At 39.7% G+C, this 20,076-nt stretch overlaps 1 protein-coding gene across 3 annotated transcripts in view; it reads right to left on the minus strand.

Moving 5' to 3' along the window:
- The window catches only part of SNX24 (sorting nexin 24), a 104,992-nt gene that overhangs the window by 1,047 nt on the left and 83,869 nt on the right, over window positions 1–20,076 (minus strand). For 2 of the 3 annotated variants that reach the window (XM_068168956.1, XM_068168959.1), the window contains 3 exons: window positions 7,986–8,080; window positions 6,928–6,960; window positions 6,030–6,094 (listed from right to left, as the gene is read on the minus strand). In XM_068168956.1, the coding sequence (XP_068025057.1) occupies window positions 6,030–6,094; window positions 6,928–6,960; window positions 7,986–8,080 (193 nt within the window). Of the gene's footprint in view, window positions 1–8; window positions 2,256–6,029; window positions 6,095–6,927; window positions 6,961–7,985; window positions 8,081–20,076 lie in introns of those variants that run through there. The other variant, XM_068168958.1, reaches the window with a different exon arrangement.

Below are 20,076 nucleotides of genomic sequence, written 5' to 3' on the forward strand. Positions count from 1 at the left end.
CTGAAAAAAAAAGAGAAAAAACTTCCTTTCTTATCTGTGTCAGTACAATATAAATGTTTTTGTGAAGGTTAACTAGGTAAGGCCTTGTATAATTTGGGTTACTGCATCACTCAACTGCTCTCCACGTCGGGGGATGTGCTATTAGTAATGCTGTTTCAGCACTAAAGCCACTTTAGTGTAGCAGTGGGCATTGCTTGAATGCACTGCCAGATTTGTAGCTTATTGATTTAAAGGGATGTTCTAATACTTAATGCTGCTAGGCTCCAGCTCTTTATCTGAATCTTTTCTCACAAGGAAGATGGATTACACTGGCAATTCAATTTCTAACAAAATCTCAATATACTTGAAGAAATTCCAAGACTGCTACTGGGAATACTTCAAAGCCGTTTTTCCATTGTGGTTTACAGCAACGTTCAGACTGAGAAGGCTTGAGGGATGCCTGTACGATCAGAGATGCTTATTTGAGGCAGGAAAATTTCAGGCTGCCCAATCAGCATAAAATGTCACATGTTACAAAAAAGTCATCCTATAATATCTGAAGGAAAAAACTACAGATGTGGAGGAAGCTGGCACTTAATTTTTGTTTGAAATTTGGCATGAAAGAATTACCTTGAACACAGTAGCAGAATCACACAGAGGAGTAGCAGGACATACATGACTGAAGTGAAAATATTTCTCAAATGCATTAACCTCTATGTTTTTTAATGAGTTTTCTTACACCAGTGGGCATTAAGAAATCAGAAATTTCTGATAACATCTTACAACTTAAAATAGTGAGTAGACTAGGAAATAGATTTGCCTAGAAACACAGACTATTTCTGATACAGAACTGTCCTCATTAATCACATCTTTACTCCACCTATCAGCCTACAGGATATTCAGAAAGGGGAGATGCAACTTTTACAACAATCATTATATACCTGGTAACTTAGATCACAGTATGTGTGTGGGGAAATGAGGTTATGTCCTCAGTACTACTGCTGAAATAATTTTGGAGGTAAAGACTGGATAAAAAAGCAGATTTGGCCTTGGTGAGGAAAAAAAAAAATGTCCTTACTAGCTTAAAGGTATTCTCTCACAAGTATTAACAGTAAGGTGGTTTCAGCGTATTAAAGATGTTACAGAGATATTTTAGGATGTTTTAAGGAACTGCAAACTTTGGCATAAAAAATGCATTCATAATTCTTCCCAGCTTCTCACAGTAAGTCACCATTATTAATTATTGGTTAAGATTTTTAATCCTCAAGTTCTGCAAGCTCAGTTATCCCAAAGCACCATGGTAGAATAGCCCTATGCTGTTGTCATTGATGTTAAAAGCACACTTGTAGGAGCAATCTGATGCTTTCTAAATTAAATACTGCTGTTCCAGAAACCTTTTTTTTCTTTCTTTTTTTTTTTTTTTTACTGGTTCTTCTATAGCATACTAGAAATATGTAAGAAAATGAGTATTGATTTAAAAAAAATACAAATTTTCAGCATCAGATTTACTGTAATTCTTTGCTGCTTAAGAAACATTCAAGCTTAAATACAAATACACCAAGGCACAGTCTTGCAGACCTGTGATACTTGAAGAATCATCAGAACAATACTCAGAGAATCATCTGAAGAGTTTTCAGGCAAATAACAGGAACTCTGGGATTGCATGTTGAGCTTCTAATATGAGGGGCATTTTAACATAGTATGCAATTTTTCCCCACCCTCCTGTAAGAAGTGGGCCCCTTACACAAAAAAGCATCATGCTCATGCACTCAGACTGCATTGGATGCAGCATGACAAAATGATACTGAAAATCAAATGAGGTTTGCAAGTGTGAATCTTAGTTTGGGGAAGTTGTCTTGCAACTCAACAATGCTTAAAATCCAGTTGTTAGAATACTAGCAAGTAACAGTACATTGAAAGGGGGTGGGAGTGTATATGGGTAAATGCTGAGTAATATATTCCAGAAACAACTATTTCATTAAAAAGCTAAACATGCACAATTTCCTTTCTTATGGGAAGATGTTAACATAGGCATTGCTCTATCCAGGAGAGGCTTAACTCCGCTTCTGATCCAAACATTTGTCTGTTAAAGAGAACGGGAAATAACTTCTACAAATATGTAGCAACCAAAGGAGGGCTAAGGAAAATCTTCCTTGTTGGAGGCAGGGCGGAACATAGTGGTCAAGGATGAGGAAAACTATAAGGTACTTACTACTTCTTTTGCCTCAGACTTTAGCAGTAAGACCAGTTGTTTGCTGGATACTGAGCCATGTGAACTGGAAGATAGGGATGGGGAGCAGAATGAAGACCCCATAGTCCAAGAGGAGATGATTAGTGACCTGCTGCACCACTTAGACATATGCAAGCCTATAGGACCAGATGGCAGTCACCAAAGTGTACTGAGGGAGCTGGCAGAAGTGCTCCCCAAGACATTTCCATCGTTTACTGCAGTCCTGGCTTAGTGGGGAGGTCACAGCTGACTGGAGATTGGCAAACGGGAAACCCATCTACAAGAAGAGACAGAAGGAGGACTCAGGGAACAACAGACCTACCAACCTGACCTTGGTGCCAGGGAAGGTCATGGAGCAGATCATCTGGAGTGCCATTATGCAGCATGTGCAGGACAACCAGATGCTCAGGCCCAGTCATGGGTTCAAGAAGGGCAGCTCCTGCTTATTGAACCTGACCTTTTCTATGACAAGGTGACCCACTTAGTGGATGAAGGAAAGGCTGTAGAAGTTGTTTACCTGGACTTTAGTAAAACATTTGACACTGTCTCCCACAGCATCCTCCTGGAAAAACTAGCTGCTCATGGCTTGGATTGGTGGATGCTTTGCTGGGTAAAAAAATGGCTGGAATACTGGACTCAGAGTGGTAGTGAATAGAGTTAAATCCATCTGATGGCCAGTAAAGAGTGGTGGTCCCCAGGGCTTAGTGTTTGGGCCAGTTCTCTTTATTATCTTTATCAATGATCTGGACAAGGGAGTTGAGTGCACCTCAGTAAATTTGCAGATGCCACCAAACTGGGTGGGAGTATTGATCTGTTTGAGAGTACGAAGGCTCTGCAAAGGAATCTGGAAAGGCTAAGTTGATTGGCTGAAATAATTGTATGAGGTTTAAAAAAGCCACATGGCAGGTTCTGTACTTGGGTCGTAACAACCCCATGCAGTGCTACAGGCTTGGGGGATAGTGGATGGAAAGTTGCCTAGCAGAAAAGGACCTGGGGGGGTATAGGTTGACAGCTATCTGAACATCAGCCATCAGTGTGCCCAGGTGGCCAAGAAGGCCAGCGGCACCCTGGCATGTATCAGGAATAGTGTGACCAGCAGGAGTAGGGAAGTGATTGTGCTCCTGTACTTGGCCCTGGTGAGGCCACATCTCGAATACTGTGCTCAGTTTTGGGGCCCCCAGTAGAAGGAAGACACAGAGATGCTGGAGTGTGTACAGGGAAGGGCAATAAAGTCAATGATGTGTCTGGAGAACATTGCTAAGGGGACTGAGACTGTTAGACTGAAGAAGAGGAAGCTGAAGGGAGATCTCGTTGCTCTCCATGACTACCAGAAAGGAGATTGTAGTGAGATGGGAGTCAGTCTTTTCTTTCTATTATCAGGTGATAGGATGAGAGGCAATGGCCAGAAGTTGCACCAGTGAAGGTTTACATTGTATATCAGGAAAAAAATCTTTATAGAAACAGTGGTGAGGCATTGGAATAGGTTTATCTGTATTTTCTCTAGTAACTGTAAGAGTCTAACTAAATTGAGTCAACTAGTAGAGCCTCTAGACTTAAAACTTAGTCTTCTTCCTTTCTTTAACATTCTAAGTTAAAGAATAACTTGAAAGTGAGTTTGATGTTTTAAGGTCTTTGAAAACAAAGAATCTTCACCTGCCATAGGCAATTCTAAATATTTTCTCAAGGCCAAAAGAAGAGTTGTCAAGAGCCTAGAATGTCCTTTTGTTTCAGATGTCATCAATGAAGCTTACTTAATACTTAAATGTCATGCATTAGAAAAGGCTTTTATCTTAATTCAAGTGAAGTGCCACTTAAAAGAGTAACAAAATTCATTATGAAGTTCCTAATGATTTCAAGAGAAGGGAGCTTAGCCTCACACAGAGAGAAGGAAGATTAATACCATCACAGAACTGCAAAATGTTGAGAGATCTTAAAGCAAAACCTTGCATATGAGCTGGAAACATTAAGCACTGTTTTCATTTTTCAGGGTAACTGTATATGAAATCTATTTTCTCTCTCAGGAATGGTATGGAATTAAATGATGTTCATAATTTACACCCTGCCCTTGAGGAATCCAATTTTGCAATTAAAAGGAGCATTAAACAGCATGATTAAGACATGCAATGTGGCTTACTCCAAATATTAGTATAGGCAGCATCTGCACCAGTTGCAGATCAGACAGAGGTAACTCTGTGGATCCTTCTGCATTACTATTGTCACTTGGGTCAGGAGTGACCTTATGAAGTGGCTATCTTTCCTTACTGTGCTTAGGTTCATTGACATTGTGTTTTGCACTCCAGCCTCAAACAGGCATTTAGTCCACATGACCTAAGTCAAAGTAAATCCAAATAAACCTGTATTGTATCTTTTCATATGGACCTTGGTCAACCAGGATGACTTCTGCACTCACTACTTCTCTCTAGAACTGTAAGTTGAGTAAGACTCCATAAAGTTAATACCGTTGGGCCACTGTGCTGGCTACAGTGGACATGGTCTTCAAGAGAGACTATTTAACCCTCTCAAAATACATGAGCCTATTCTCTGTGGCTGTGAATAACAGCTTGAAAAAGCAACAGAATCACAGTGTGTTTGGAGCTGGAAGAGAGAACTGGTCATCATCTGGTCCAACACTCTGCTCAAGCAAGGACACCTAGAGCCAGTTACCTAGGACCATGTCCAGATGGCTTCTCCATATCCTCAATGGTGGGGGCTCAACCACCATGCTGAGAAACCTGTGCCAGGGCTCAGTCACTCTCACAGTGACAGTGTATTTCCTGATGTTCTTGTTCTGGGCATCACTAAAAAGAGCCTGGCTTTGTATTCTTGGCACTCTCCCTTCAGGTATTCAAATATATCTTGAGAAAATCTCAAGGCACTACACTTCATTGGATAAGACATTTCAAGCATTCTTTCCTAAATTTACTCTTAAACAATTATTGATTTTCGAGGCAGCTCAAGAATCTGACTTTTGATTTCAACACAATATTTTGTAAAATCAAATTTTATATAAATATCTATATCTATCTATCTATCTATCTAGATATCTTTTAATCTCCAGCTCTGAAAGAAAATTCTCTCTTAAGAGCATATTATATGTTTAATACAAAATTTAGTGGAAATAACAGTTCAAACAAGTAACATGACAAAACTAGGAGGGACACACTACTAAAAATAATGTTTTTCTTTTGTGCACACACTTAAGACAGAGGGTAAGTTCTCTAATTAAGAATGCAAATAACTTCTATAAAAGAAAAAAAAGGAAGAAAAAAGAAAAAGGGTTTAAAAGAAGCTATTTCAAACACTCTTTTGAAACATGTATTAAGGGATGAAGGCTAACGTAAATGTCCTATGAAACACATCAATTATACTTGAAGTATGCATTCCTTTTTCCCCCCCATTTATAACCTCTAGAGCTTATAAATGATAAGAAATAGTAATAATCCAAATGGAAGTACAAACATGCTTGCAGTAGATCGACTGGTGTTTAGGGAAAAAGCACTTAGAAGGGACTGGGCCTCTAAGTTCAAATCCTTCAGGCAAAACAGCCCAAAAGGTCAACAATAAGAAAAGAAAAGTGATGTTGTTCATCTTTCCATCTCAATTCCCAGAAGGTTTGTCTGAGTGAACAACTGGGGGAGAAAATTCCTCCCACCCTACTTAGTGTTTTAATATTTTTTTTAACAAGAAATATTTTTTTATTGGCAGGTTATTAGATTTTGGACCAGTGTCATTTGACTAGGCTTGTATTAATAATAATGTGGTTTATGTGGTGCAGGGTCAGATCAGTAAAGCACTGTTAACAGATGACAGGTTTGATTACCGTTGGCTTTAGGCAAGACATATGGATCCCTTAGGAACAGCAGCACAGGCTGGTGGGACAGTTTGCTGGAAAGGTCAAGAACAGGGATGTCAGTATCAAGGGACAACAAACAGAATATTCTACAAACTAGCTTTGATAAAATGAGATAGCTGAACTGTGCAGGAGCCACGCCAATGTGTTTTCTGTACACTATCATTGCCCAAAAAGGACAGATTCCATCTCCTGGGAGCAAAACTCACCTCTCCTCAGACACACAGCTTGCAGCTGGCTTTGAGAGGTCCTGATCCTGCTCTGCTGCCTAGTATTTGGTGTGATTCTGAATACAAGAACACTCACAACCAGGTTCCATGGGTCTACAGGCTCTTTAGGCCACTTGATATATTCAAAATTTCACCACACTTTCCCATCTTTCAAAGCAGTTGCTGTACTCCACACCCATGGAGAAAAAGTCCTTGCATGCTCATCACAGGGCTGTTTTCCACCCTGGTCAGAGAACCCCAGCCAGAGCAAGTCCTCTTTGCTCTGCTCTGTACGTAAACATGCCAAGCAGAACAACCAGACACATACAAAGCTCTATCAGTGTACCGGGGAGTACCCAAACTTGTAATTCATTCTGCTAAATCTTCTTGCTATGAAAAATAGACCTCAATGGGTAAAAACATTTCCAAGAATATTTCCAGCCAGTAAAGCAAGAGTCACAATGCTCAGCTGCCACTGCATTAAATGGATCTAGCACAGCTGAGGAAAAGAGCCATAGTATTTAAAAAAAAACACATCTAATTTTAATCCTACACTACTGCTATTTTGTGAATTGCAAGGAACAAATACAGTAAACACCAACAAATTTAAGTAGTTTATTAATCTGGTTTCCTAGAAAGAACAGGAATCAAGCTCTCACCTTGATTCTTCAGATTCTGTTTCATCAAAAGAGCTGCAAGAAAAGTGAGAGGAAACTTTAGTTACAACAAAGGGAGATTGTATCATTTCACAACAGCACTCCTTGGAAATAACATGATCCATTTTATTGCACCACATTCAGAGGCATATCTATCTGTCTGTCTATCTATCTACCTACTTACCTACCTATCTATCTATCTAGTACAGTCTCACTGTGGGTATTGACTGATGTCAACTACAAGTGAAAACTGCAAGTCTCTCTGCTTCTGATTCACTCTAGAGACCATTCTGGCCTATAGACACCTCTGAGTGCAAGACAGCCTCAAAAATATCTCCACTTTCTTCAGCTTCTATCCACTTCAGATCCCCACAGCTTCCTTCAAAGTGCAAGAGAGTTGTGTAACATTCTGGGAGGCAAGTTCTGGTTACGCAGTTGGATTATCAACTATGTCATCTTGCGCAACAGAAGAAATTATTCTTCCTGCAAAGCTTAAAGCTCCAGATGTTAACAGAGCTTCCAGGTACACTGTTTTGGGTATTTCTGTAGTTATTACTCTTATCATATTAAGATTTTCTTCCCCCATCCTAATCAAGAACTCTTCCCGGGGAAGGGCAATGGGGCCATTGGGATAGATGTCATCAGAAAGGAGATCATAAAATGATGACAGAATGAACTTCTGTTTTGTGCAGACACTCTGACACTGTAATACAGGCAAAGGCTTTCCGTGGAACTTTAGTGAGTGTTTATGAATATCTTACATTTCAGGAGATACTTCAAGACCTATTTGAAAATCCTATTTTTTTTTCTCATCTAAATTCTCCTTTGTTTTCCAGGAATACTACATTAGACCTCACTACTTTTGAGTCTTTGAACAGGCTGGATTTATTTTATCACCTTTTGGGGATGTATAAACATACTTACCATGAACCTAATGCTCATTTATTTTATAGTGTTAGAGTTGGCAGCAAGACCATTTTAAGTCAAGGGAATTGCATCAGCACTGTGTGGATACAGGCCTTTTGGCCTCCATGTACTTTTTTCAATAAATGAGAACTTACCCACAGCTTTCTGCTTTTGGCAAAGTAGGTACATGGCGAACGTTCAGGAAATCAAGAAATATTTTAGGGAGCTCTTCATTTTCTAAAATGATTGTCTGAAAAAAACAAAACCCAAACAAAACAAAATCCCTTTTTTTTTTCTGTTTGAGATATTTCATATGTTTTATCAGCTAGCAAAACATTTCCTGTTTGCAATGCTTTTTAGTTCTTCTTTATTTTTTTTTTTTTACACCTATTTTGGAATGCTTAATTTCAACTCAAACCCCACAGATCTTAATGAATCACAAATAAATACATTCAGGTGATGCTACCACATTCTTTTTTGCCTTCCATCACTGGTGCCAAGCAAGATACCTCTCAAGCAGAGATGTCTGATTCTGGAGCTAAGTTATTGGCATACTAATTTGTGAATAAAATTCTGTTTCTTTAAAACATAAAATAAAGCAGCTACAGCTCAGTGCTTTCACATTCACCTCGCAGAAGGCTCTTGTCTGGCACATCAGTGTGAAAAGGATGTCTCCACTGTTGCAATTTTATTAATGCATTCTTTGGCTAACAAGGGACACTCTTTGGCTTGACAGATCAGCTTACAATGTACTCCTTATATCTGTGCCGTGACTCCTAATGGCAAAACTCTGGCCAAAGACATGCTGGCTAGACCTTCCACATTCTTCCACAGCAATGACATAATGACTGTACTCCATCCTCCTTTGTTTTTCCATTGATGAGATTATTAAAAATTTTCAGTACATTTGTTAGAAGTACATTTAAGAATATGTAGGAAATGAGTGAGATGCTTACGTGCATGTTCATAATGAAAGAATGAGTTTTCAGGGAAAAAACAGATCTCTGACAATTTCAGAGAAACAGACCAAAAATAATTGTTGATCTTTCATTTTCACAAGGCAAACCAAACAGTTGATAAATTCAACTAATGTCTCACTGGAAAGATCAAGCCCCTATTTATTTACTGTCCAAACTGTTGTACACTCTCACACGCAAATGAAAGCTTCAAGCTCTTCCCCTAAACACCTTTCCTTCAGAAAGGCCTGATCCAGAGTGAACAACTTCACTGGATTTTTATATAAAACAACTTGTACAAGTAAAGCTATCTAAATTCATCCTGTCAATTTTCACATCCTGTGTTGGAACAAACCCAGAGAAGAAACAAGTCTGGTGATAGCAAGTAACATTTCTTTGCTTACATTCAGGAGGTAACTTGTTCCTGGATGTGCATTCTTTTATGTTGCAGAATCACTAGGTTGACACAATGCATGTATGGGATAACAGGATCACAACCCCCCCCCCCCCCCAAGATTAGGTTGGAAAAGACAACTAGAGGTCATCTAGATTTTAAAGCAGATTTTATAGCAAATTATTTGATTACTGATGTAATGAAAACCAAGTGTAAAAATTATAGAATAGGTACTTAGACTTAAAGAGAGAAACATATTTGAAAACAAAGACATTTCAGAAATGCTTCTTTTTTTTGTTATGTTTACAAATCTGAATTCAGAGTCCACATTTCTTCAACAGCTAATAAATCTGAAATAAAACCACCCAAACAGCAGAAAAATACAACTTTGGAAGTTTTCTGCTCTAGATTTTAATGGATGCAACAAAAGCATAGGTCTGAAATGTTAGCAAGTGTTAAGCCTTTCAGTTCACCTCTATATGAAGATGCTGCATTAAAAAATGCCACTTCATTTGCATTCTGCTAGATCAGCACTCTGCTACTGCAAAATTTATCCTGTTCTACATTCAGGATATGCACAGAAGGAGGGCTGGAGGTGGATGCATATTCAGAGGGTGTGTGAATTGAATATCAATGTGCATGATTTGCTCAAATAAAAACATCTTACTAATTATATGCAACAAACAACTGCAAAAAGTTGTATAAAGATGTGTAATGCTTACATGCCACCTCATACTTACATATTCTGACAGCCTTCTTCCAAAAGTTAAGCTGCCTGCTGAGGCTGCTGAAAAGAACAGTGATTGCCAGGAAAAAAGAGAAGGATACATCACTGTATGAAAGGAAAACTCCTGACAGCTCTCACAAGCCCATTTGTTTTCCTCTTCAACTCACTCCAGATTAATATCTCATTATCTTTATTTTTTCTGTTGTTTTCACAACATGCATCAAGCCAACCCAAGACCTGCAAACCCTGTCCTGACCAAATATATTTCACAAAAAGTTGTGAGCAAATATCAGCGGTTTTAATGTGTTCATCCATGTAGATTGTTAACTGCCAACAGCTCTGCTTCAGTGATCAATAAATCTGAAAATGTAGAATTTGCAGAGAACCAGAGGCAGTTTTGCACTGTACAATATTTTGGATGTCACCTAAGTTGACTGAGAATGTTGTCATTTCCAGAAATTCCAAGGAGGAATGACTGCATTGAATAAAAGATTTTTCAATGATGTCATGTGACATGTGTTTTAAGGACTTGAAAAATAAATGAAGGTACAAGTTAATTATATTGATTTGACTTCACTGGTTTTGATACAAAAAAGGGCCAGAGTACAACCCAGCTAGCTGTCCAGCTAGCTCTTGATGTAGCTGAACGTGAGTGATGGCCAAAGCTTTATCTCTACACCGACTCATGGATAGTAGCCAATGATCTGTGGGGTTGGCTAAAGGACTGGAAAAAGAATGGTTGGCAGAGAAAAGGAAAACCTATTTGGGCAGCTGACCTGTGGTAGGACATTGCTGATTGAATTGAGAGAGTTCCAGTGAAGGTGAGACACATTGATGCCCACATTCCTAAGAGCAAAGCTACTGAGGAACAGCAACACAACCACCAGGCAGATCTAGCTGCAAGAGGTTCTCAAGTAGACACGGACTCTGATCTTGATCTCGACTGGAAACAGCGAGGTGAGATATTCTTAGCTCGGTGGGCTCATGATTCGTCAGGACATCAAGGCAGAGATGCAACCTACCAGTGGGGTCGTGACAGATCCATAGACAAAACCAAACCAAAAGAGAGAAAAACCCAAACAGCAACAGCTAGGAGCCACACATAAACCCCAGAGTCACACTGGATTAGGTATGCCCATCTAGTTGCATTTCTCACCTTTGATGGCGACCCAAAGTAGATAGCCAGAGAAAAATGTAAGCATTCCAAGCTTCCTATTTAAGTTGTTCAAAACAACATGCTTAAGTCAGAAACTGTTACCTGGAATGACCTGTAGCATGACAGATTTTTGACTTCTGACTAAAAATTTGGAAGAAACACCTATTTTGCGAATTCTAATTAATAGCTGAGAAAAAAAGGAACCAGTAGGTAAAGTCTCTGAACCACTGTCTATAATTTGTGATGTATTGTGCTCAGCTGTGGTTGTTGTTGAAGTGAATATATGACAATGCCTTGTAAGCATGGCCACTACCTCGTTTCCTCTGCACTCAGACAGTTAAAGATACAGGTTTTTCAAATAAATAAAACCTCACATTAGTTGGTTAGAAATGTGAAAATCTAATACATCCAAATTGTACCAAGATCATAGCAATGAAATTCAGATGTGGGCCCCGGAATGCTACATCGACTGATTTAAGGCAGGGGGCGAAGTATGTGTATTTCCTTCCTAAAATAAATTAAAAACCAAAACCAAAACCAAAACCAACCAACCAAACCAAAACCAAACCAAACCAAAAAAACAAACTGAAACACATAACACAAACTCTGGCAAATGATTTGGGAAGTGAGTCAAGAAATATATTTTTCAAACTCATTGATTTCAGCTGAACTAAAGAGTATAAGCACTGTATTTTCTTAGAAAATCGTAAAAGGTGTTTATCTGTTACTGTCAAACTTTAATGAACTGCTCCACGCTTCACGAAAAAACCCAAACAAACCACAAGGGAAAGTGTGATGTTTACATCAGCAGAAATGTTGTGGGTTGTTGTTGTTTTGTTAGGTTTTTTTTTCATTGAAAGGGTGCAATTATTATTATGTAACACAAATCACACACACACACACAAAAAAATCCCTATTTTTCTACCGTATCAGTTTCATAAAATCATGCTCCCTACGGATGTCATTGATTAGTTGCACATGTTCTTTCAGTGACATCTGAAATACTTAATTGTTGGTTATCTTTTCTCCTTCAGCAAGTAAAATATAGTCACAAAATTGCAAAGGGACTTGTTCTGCCTTAACCTTAGCTAGATGCCATCATGCAGTGGAAAACAGTGCTAAAATATCACAGGATAATGCTCTCCAACAGGGGAGACATATAAACAGCATAATGATTTCCCACGAGTTTCCTTCTTAGAAAATTGTCACTAAAGCCAGGGTAAATGGTGACATACCTTCACAGAGGACACTGTGAAATCGAACACTGGCATTCTAGTTAGGTCCAAACCTACTCATCAGCCAATTATAACAGTAACTGAACATCTTGCTGAAAACCTGAACAATACTACTTTGCTAACCTTAGAAGATCATGCCAGAGGAATGCATTGTTTTCACAGATTTTTTATTAGATTTTATTGCTGTTGTTGTTGTTAATGAAAAAAAAAATATGTAAAATTTAATTTCTTACAATCATTTACCACACTTTCAAAGGCTGCTGGAACAGCTCCTGGAGGGGGGGAAATGAAAGTGGAGAGCTGAGTTACAAGGTTTTGAAGAGTCCTCACAGACTTTTCCATTCAATCGGGTTTAGTTTGAAATGCTGTACTGTTAGGGTGATAAAGTTCATGACAGATTTTCCTCTCTTCACAAGGAAGGATGCTTCACAATACCTAATTCTGTGGCACAGCTAAAATGGGGGAGAAGAAAATCAATACATTCCAGCTACAGTAAGTAGGCTGGAGTGTCAGTCTCCACTGGGACCAAAACCCACATCTTTTAGCACACTTTAGAGTCTATATTCTTCTGTTAACCTGCTTTTCCTGAACTGCTTTACACAGTCCCATGAAATGATAAAAAGGTTACCAAAAGAACACATTAACTAAAAACCAAGTAGATGAAGGAATCAGACTTCTAAGAGCAAGCTTTCCTTTTTGTTTTTCCCAAGTAATAGCACAGACAATAATGTTTCATATTACTCATGAAGAATCTCACTTCCTTCTTTGTTGAGGATGTTGCTATAGAGTGTCAATAAGAATTATTTCTAAATAAGATGTCACTTAAATTGTTGTAGTAAGGATTCTCCACTTTTCATTACTACTAGAAACATTCATTGATGGGGCACTTTTGTAAGAACAGGAGGAGGCTATCAAACATACTTTGAACTCTGCATAAAGGACATAGAAGAGACAGTAAGAATGCAAACACACAGAGAACAACACAGAAGTGATGCTCCATACGAAGTACCAGCTAGCTAACACTTCCCATGTGCCTATCAAAAGGAAGTCAACAGTAAGCATGCCATCTAAACAGTGGAGCTTGAAAGGAACAAGATACTGACTGTAGTTATATGCCAAAAAACTTCTAGCAAAGATCTAGAAGCTACTACTTGAAGGTCAATATAAGGTCACATAAGTGGAAAAAATAAAACCAAACCCAAAACACAGAGAATTGCACCACTGAACCTCAAGACTGGAGAACAGTAGAAAAATAACTGCACTGATTTTCAGATCAATTTGTTATACTACCAGTGAGCTCAAAACTCACCAGATGTCTCCTGAGTGACAAATCCATCTACCATAGCATTCTCATGCAACACACAGGATAAATTAAACAGGTGGGTTAAAACACTGCTGGATCATCACTCGGAAATTGTATGCAGAAACTCATGACAGTGCCTAGAAAGTACCAGCATTTCTACTGAAGTCTTATCTAACTTAAAGCACTTCACTAATTTTGATTTAAAAACACTACCAAATAAGTTTTAAGTTAGTGAAATACTTTAGCTAGAAAGGTAGTTAATTATACATTTACAGTTCCAACTAATATTTAACTGCGAAGTGCAGGGCCGATTGACTTGAGGCTAAGCGTATAAATATAACCTCTTTGATGTGAAAAATACAATATTGATTTTTAAATTTTTATTTTTTTTAAACTGGGAACCTAAACTAGTGGGAGCAAACAGTGAATCTCTCTGCAGCAAAATCAGAGACTAGCCCTTGAAAGATTAAAAATGGAGTTCAACAAGCCACACTTCCTTTGAAAAATAAAAATGAAAGGAAGCAGTCAATATAATTTACTAAGACACTGCTCAAAGGATTGGAGGTTAAGACAAAGCTGGATGAGAAATGAAGAAATCAACAGAGCAAAAGGAAAAGAAGCTGAAGGGCGAAACAAGTTAATGATATTTAAAAAAGTTAGTAGAAACAAGAGAGGCTTTTAAAAGTAAGAAACAGGAAAAAGTAGTACACAGCATAAGCAGATCCATTAATGACAGACACCAAAATAGATGTACATATTTAAATGGATGAATTGAAGTAGTTTAAAGTCATCAGACCACTAAGACAATGGGTAATTAATAAGTAATTACAACTATGTCAATAATGCTGCTGATAAACAGGTGCAGGAATACCTTATACAAGAATGCAGATATCACCCAGTAGATCTAATCCTAAGACTGCTCTCTCAATATTGGGGTTCAATGCACATTTCTGACTCCTTCTCCTTCTTTCTCCTTCTCCTTCTCCTTCTCCTTCTCCTTCTCCTTCTCCTTCTCCTTCTCCTTCTCCTTCTCCTTCTCCTTCTCCTTCTCCTTCTCCTTCTCCTTCTCCTTTCATAACCCTTTCTTGGAATCACAGGGTCATCAAATCATTTAAGTTGGAAAAGACCTTTAAGAACACCAAGTTCAACCCTAAACCTAGCACTGCCAAGTCCAGCACTGAACCACGTCCCTAAGCACCAATCTACACACATTTTAAAATACTTCCAGATGTGGTGACTGAACCACTTCCCTAGGCAGCTTCTAGTGCTTCACAAAATTTTTGCTGAAGAAATTTTTCCTAACACCCAATCTAAACCTCCCCCTTTGCAACTTGAGGTAATTTCTTCTTGTCCTATCTCTTGTTGCTAGGAAGGTGAGACTAACAACCACCCTGCTACACTGTCCTTTCATGTAGCTGTAGCGAGTAATGAGGTCTCCCCTCATCCTCCTTTTCTCCAGGCTAAACAACCCCAGCTCCCCCACATGCTCCTCAGAAGACTTGTTCTCTAGACCCTTCACCAGTTTTGTGGCCCTTCTCTGGACACATTCCATCAATTCAAAGTCCTTCTTGTAGTAAGGGGCCCAAAAGTGAACACAGTATTCAAGGTCTAGCCTCTGATGAGTACAGGGGCATGATCATTTCCCTATTATGACTGGCCACACTATTCCTGATAGAGAATTCTGTTGGACACCTGAGCACATTGCTTCCTCATATTAGGGCAGCTTTTGACCAATGCTCCCAGATCGTCTCCTGCATGGCAGCTCTCCAGCCACTCCACCCCAAGCCTGTAGCATTGCATGGGATTGCTGTGACCAAAGTTCAGGACGTGGAACTTGGCCTTTTTAAACCACATACAACTGCTCTTGGCACTTTGATCCAGCCTATCCAGATCCCTTTGTAGAGCTTTCCTACACTCAAGCAAATTAACACTCCTTCCTAATTGGTCTTGACTGCCAGCTTAGTGAGGGTTCCCTTGATCCTCTCATCCAGATCATTGATAAAGATCTTAAAGAGAACTGGCCCCAAAACTGAACCCTGGGGAACACCACTACTGACTGGCTGCCAACTGTATTTAACTCCACTCACCATGACTCTCTGAGCCCAGCCATCCAGACAAATTTTTACCCATCAAAGAGTGCACCTGTCCAAACTATGAACAGCCATCATCAAGACATCATCATTAAGCTCTGAACCCTCAAGATATACTTTTGGTACGCTTGTTACAGTAAAAATAGTCAGCAGGACTGAGTACTATGAGATAACTGAGGATTTATAAACTAGTATGCCTATACCAGGGAAGTTAGTAACAACTACAATAAAGAAGAAAAGAATCATAGGGCTGCTGTGAAAGGAGATCCTGCTTCAAAACTTACTGTGACCCCTGAAAGGGCCAACAAGAACAGATACAAATGGCACTGTTGATATAGCCTATTTTCATTTCCAAAAGGCTTTGTCAAAGACCCCCACCAAAGGCTTCGAGGAGAACTCAGCAGCCACAATCCTTACAAAGATAAGTAAGTAGTAACAAGTACTGAAAGAAAAGTTAGGAGAAAAAACAACAAACAACGATGGGGGTTTAGCCTGATTAGGGGAGAGGCATGCTGGTGGCTACAACACATACTTCAAAAGATTAGCTTGCTATCCTGCAACAATTTAAAAAAGCAAATCAAAAGTTTATTAGAAATTGTTAGTAAAGGAATAAAGAAACAAATAGAAACAACAACAATAATAAATACATATTATTATTCAAAAAATGAGGGGCTTTAGAAAAATGGAATAGGCATTTGAATCATGGACCAGAAGACACTGCAGGTGCTGAAAATTTCTATGTGTTTAAGGAGACACTGAACAGATTGATAGAAGAGGAATTCATTGAACTCAAAATGCATAGAAATGGAGAGTGTATTAAGGAGGAATTGTCAAATCTTGTTCTCTCTGATCTCTCTCTCATGTACCTGCTGTTCAGGCACTATCTACTCCAACTATGATTTTATGCTATGCCAACAGAGTTATAAGGTAAACTGTACTACTCCACAGCAGCAGGTGACTCCCCTAGAGAAGGACGATGGAGCATGGCTGGAAATAGCCAACTCACTCTCTTCTTTCTCCACTTCACTCATCCTTTGTGCCATTCAAGGAGCTGAAAGGAGCTGCTTCCACCTGCCAGTTCTCATCAGCAAAACCCCACAGTGAAAGATTTTTGTGCGCAAACAGCCCCTCTCTCGGCATTAGCAAGAATGGAGATACGCTGTGGGGACATGGGAGCTCTATTCTACTTTGCGGATCCTACGTGAATGACTACTGTGGCAGAGGACTGAGCTGCAGGCTGACCCAGTGGGCAGCCAGCATCCCCATTTGCAGACAATGAAGATGAAGGGCTGATGCAGGGATGATAATCCAACACTTCTTTCTTGCTGTCAGCCCTGTTTTATTTTAGAAATATGCACATTATACTTAAAGATCTGCAAAGCCAGAGAATATTAGGACAAACCAAAGATAACAAATATTTTAAGAGAAAACATCATGTGGAACCAAATACTGTTTGCCTTGTTTTGCCTGTATTGATTACAAACTATCTAAGAGAAAATGCATTCCTGAATGTAAACTAGAGGTGAAAGGGCTGTTATTTCAATTCACTAAAAGTTTTATGTAGATACACTGTGAAGTATATGAAACTAATTCACATTTAATCAAAAATGCTGCTTGACAGAGAATACAGTTCTGGCTGCAGAATAGCTGCAGTCTTTGCAATTGCATGCTTATTTTCTAGACATATTAACATAAATAAAAATATTTTTTCCCTGTTGTTATTATGTTTCATTTCAGAGAGGAATTTGAAAAAAAAAAAAAATCATGTTTACTATTTTGTCCTGAAAGGACGCTGTAGAGAGGTTGGTGCTCATCTCTTCTCACAAGTTAATTAGCAATACAACACGAGGGACAGCCTCAAACTGCAACAGGGTAGGTTTAGACTGGACATGAGGAAAAATTTTTTTATGGAAAGCGTGGTCAGGCATTGGAATGAGCTGCCCAGGGAGGTGGTTGAGTCACGAACCTTGGATGTGTTTAAAGGTTGCTTTGATGTGGTGCTTGGGGATATGGTTTAGGGGTAAACCTTGTAGAGCAGGGTCTTGATGATCCCAAAGGGTCTTTTTCAACCTTAATGAATCTATGATCCTATGATTTCTGCACTGCTATACTTTGTCTTTATTGTTGTGGTGGCTTGGCCCTGGCTGGGGGTCAATGCCCACCAAAGCCCCTCTATCCCTCCCCTCTTAGATGGACAGGGGGAAATATAACAAAAGACAGTAATAAGGTAAAAGGAATTTTAATAACACAAAGTAAGAAGGCTGTGTGCAGAAGCAAAAGCAAAAGCAAACAAAGATGTTATTTTCTACTTTCCATCAAACCAGGTGTTGTTTTGTTCACTCCTGGGAAGGAGCACAGAATAGCATAGAATAGCAATAGCAATAGCATAGAATAGAATAGAATAGAATAGACTAGACTAGAATAGACTAGACTAGACTAGACTAGACTAGACTAGACTAGACTAGAATAGAATGGAATAGAATAGAATAGAATTAGAATTAACCAGGTTGGAAGAGAACTTCGAGATCATCAAGTCCAACCTATCATCCAACACTATCTGATCAACTAAACCATGGCACCAAGCACCCCATCAAATCTCCTCCTAAATGCCTCCAGCGATGGTGACTCCAACACCTCCCTGAGCGGCCCATTCCAATGGCCAATAAGTCCTTCTATGAAGAACTTCTTCCTAACACCCAGCTTAAACCTCCCCTGGTGCTGATTGCCTGGAAGAAGAGACCAGCCCCCACCTGGCTACAACCTCCCTTCAGGTAGTTGTAGAGAGCAGTAAGGTCTCCCCTGAGTCTCCTCTTCTCCAGGTTAAGCAACTCCAGCTCCCTCAGCCTCTCCTCATAGGGCTTGTGCTCCAAACCCCTCACCAGCTTTGTTGCCCTTCTCTCGACACGTTCCAGCAACTGAACATCTTTCCTAAACTGAGGGGCCCAGAACTGGACACAGTATTCAAGGTGTGGCCTAACCAGTGCTGAGTATAGGGGCACAATGACTTCCCTGCTCCTGCTGGCCACACTGTTCCTGATACAGGCCAGGATGCCATTGGCCTTCTTGGCCACCTGGACACACTGCAGGCTCATGTTCAACATACTATCAACCAGTACCCCCAGGTCCCTTTCTGCCTGGCTGCTCTCCAGCCAATAGTGCTGCATGGGGTTTTTGTGGCCAATGTGTAGAACCCGACACTTAGATATGTTAAATCTCATGCCATTGGACTCTGCCCATCAGTCCAGCCTGTTGAGGTCCCTCTGCAGAGCTCTTCTTCCCTCTAACAGATCAACACCTGCTCCCAACTTGCTGTCATCTGCAATCTTATTGATGATGGATTCAATCCCCTTATCCAGATCATCCATAAAGATATTAAAGAGCATGTGGCCCAGCACTGATTCCTGGGGGACACCACCAGTGACTGGTTGCCAGCTGCATGTGGCACCATTCACCATGACTCTCTGGGCTTGGCCCTCCAGCCAGTTCCTAACCCAGCACAGAGTGCTCCTGTCCAAGCCACGAACTGACAGCTTGGCCAGGAGTTTGCTTTGGGGCTCCAATATGCATAGTAGTTGCTCTGGAGGACAGATGCCATCAACGAATGTCTCCACGCCTCTTTCTTTCACTTAGCTTTTATATCTGAGCTGGTGTCATATGGCATGGAATACCCACTGGGGGCAGCTGGCCCAGCTGTGTCCCCTCCCTAGATCTTGCCCACCTCTCAGCATACTCTTGGAGTGAGGGAATGTTGGAAAAGTACAGTCTGGGTGCTCAGCTCAGAGCAGCCTTTAAAACACTAGTGTGTTATCAACATCCAGCTACAGCACTGCAAAACACAGCATTACACAGATGATCTGGGGACAATTATCTCCAGCTTGGCCAAAACAAATACAACTATGCTTGTAAATAGCCCTTCCTAAAGAGGAAAGCTATGAGAAAACCTGAAGAAATGTCAGTGATTAAAGAAATAAGTTCTACTCCATTCTTCAGGGCTAGATGCAACAGAATACTAGTTCAGCAGTCAGAGGAACTGAGGAGCAGGTCTGCAGCATGACCAGCTTTTCCTACACCCCCCAAAAAAAACCCTGCTCTTTGGATAATGTCACAGACTGTTTTAAGACACAGATGATGGATTGGATGTTGAATTTATTTTGTTTTGTTGTTCAATTACGTGTTTTTGGTCAAACAACACAGCTTCAAAAGAATGAAAAAAGCTAGAAAAATGCTGAAATATTGAAAAATACTCTTCAAATAGTGTTTTCACTTCATTTTAGCTTCATAAGAAAGATCCCACAGCTCTAACCCATTTTGCTGTTTTTGTGGGGATAAGGCAAGTGCTAGGTGGTTAATGAAGCCTGAGGACATTAGCTATGAAAATAAGTCTT

Source organism: Melanerpes formicivorus, unplaced genomic scaffold (genome assembly GCF_026170545.1).
Source record: "Melanerpes formicivorus ecotype bairdi unplaced genomic scaffold, bMelFor1.0.p_v2 SCAF_161, whole genome shotgun sequence".
Classification (NCBI taxonomy): Eukaryota; Metazoa; Chordata; class Aves; order Piciformes; family Picidae; genus Melanerpes; species Melanerpes formicivorus.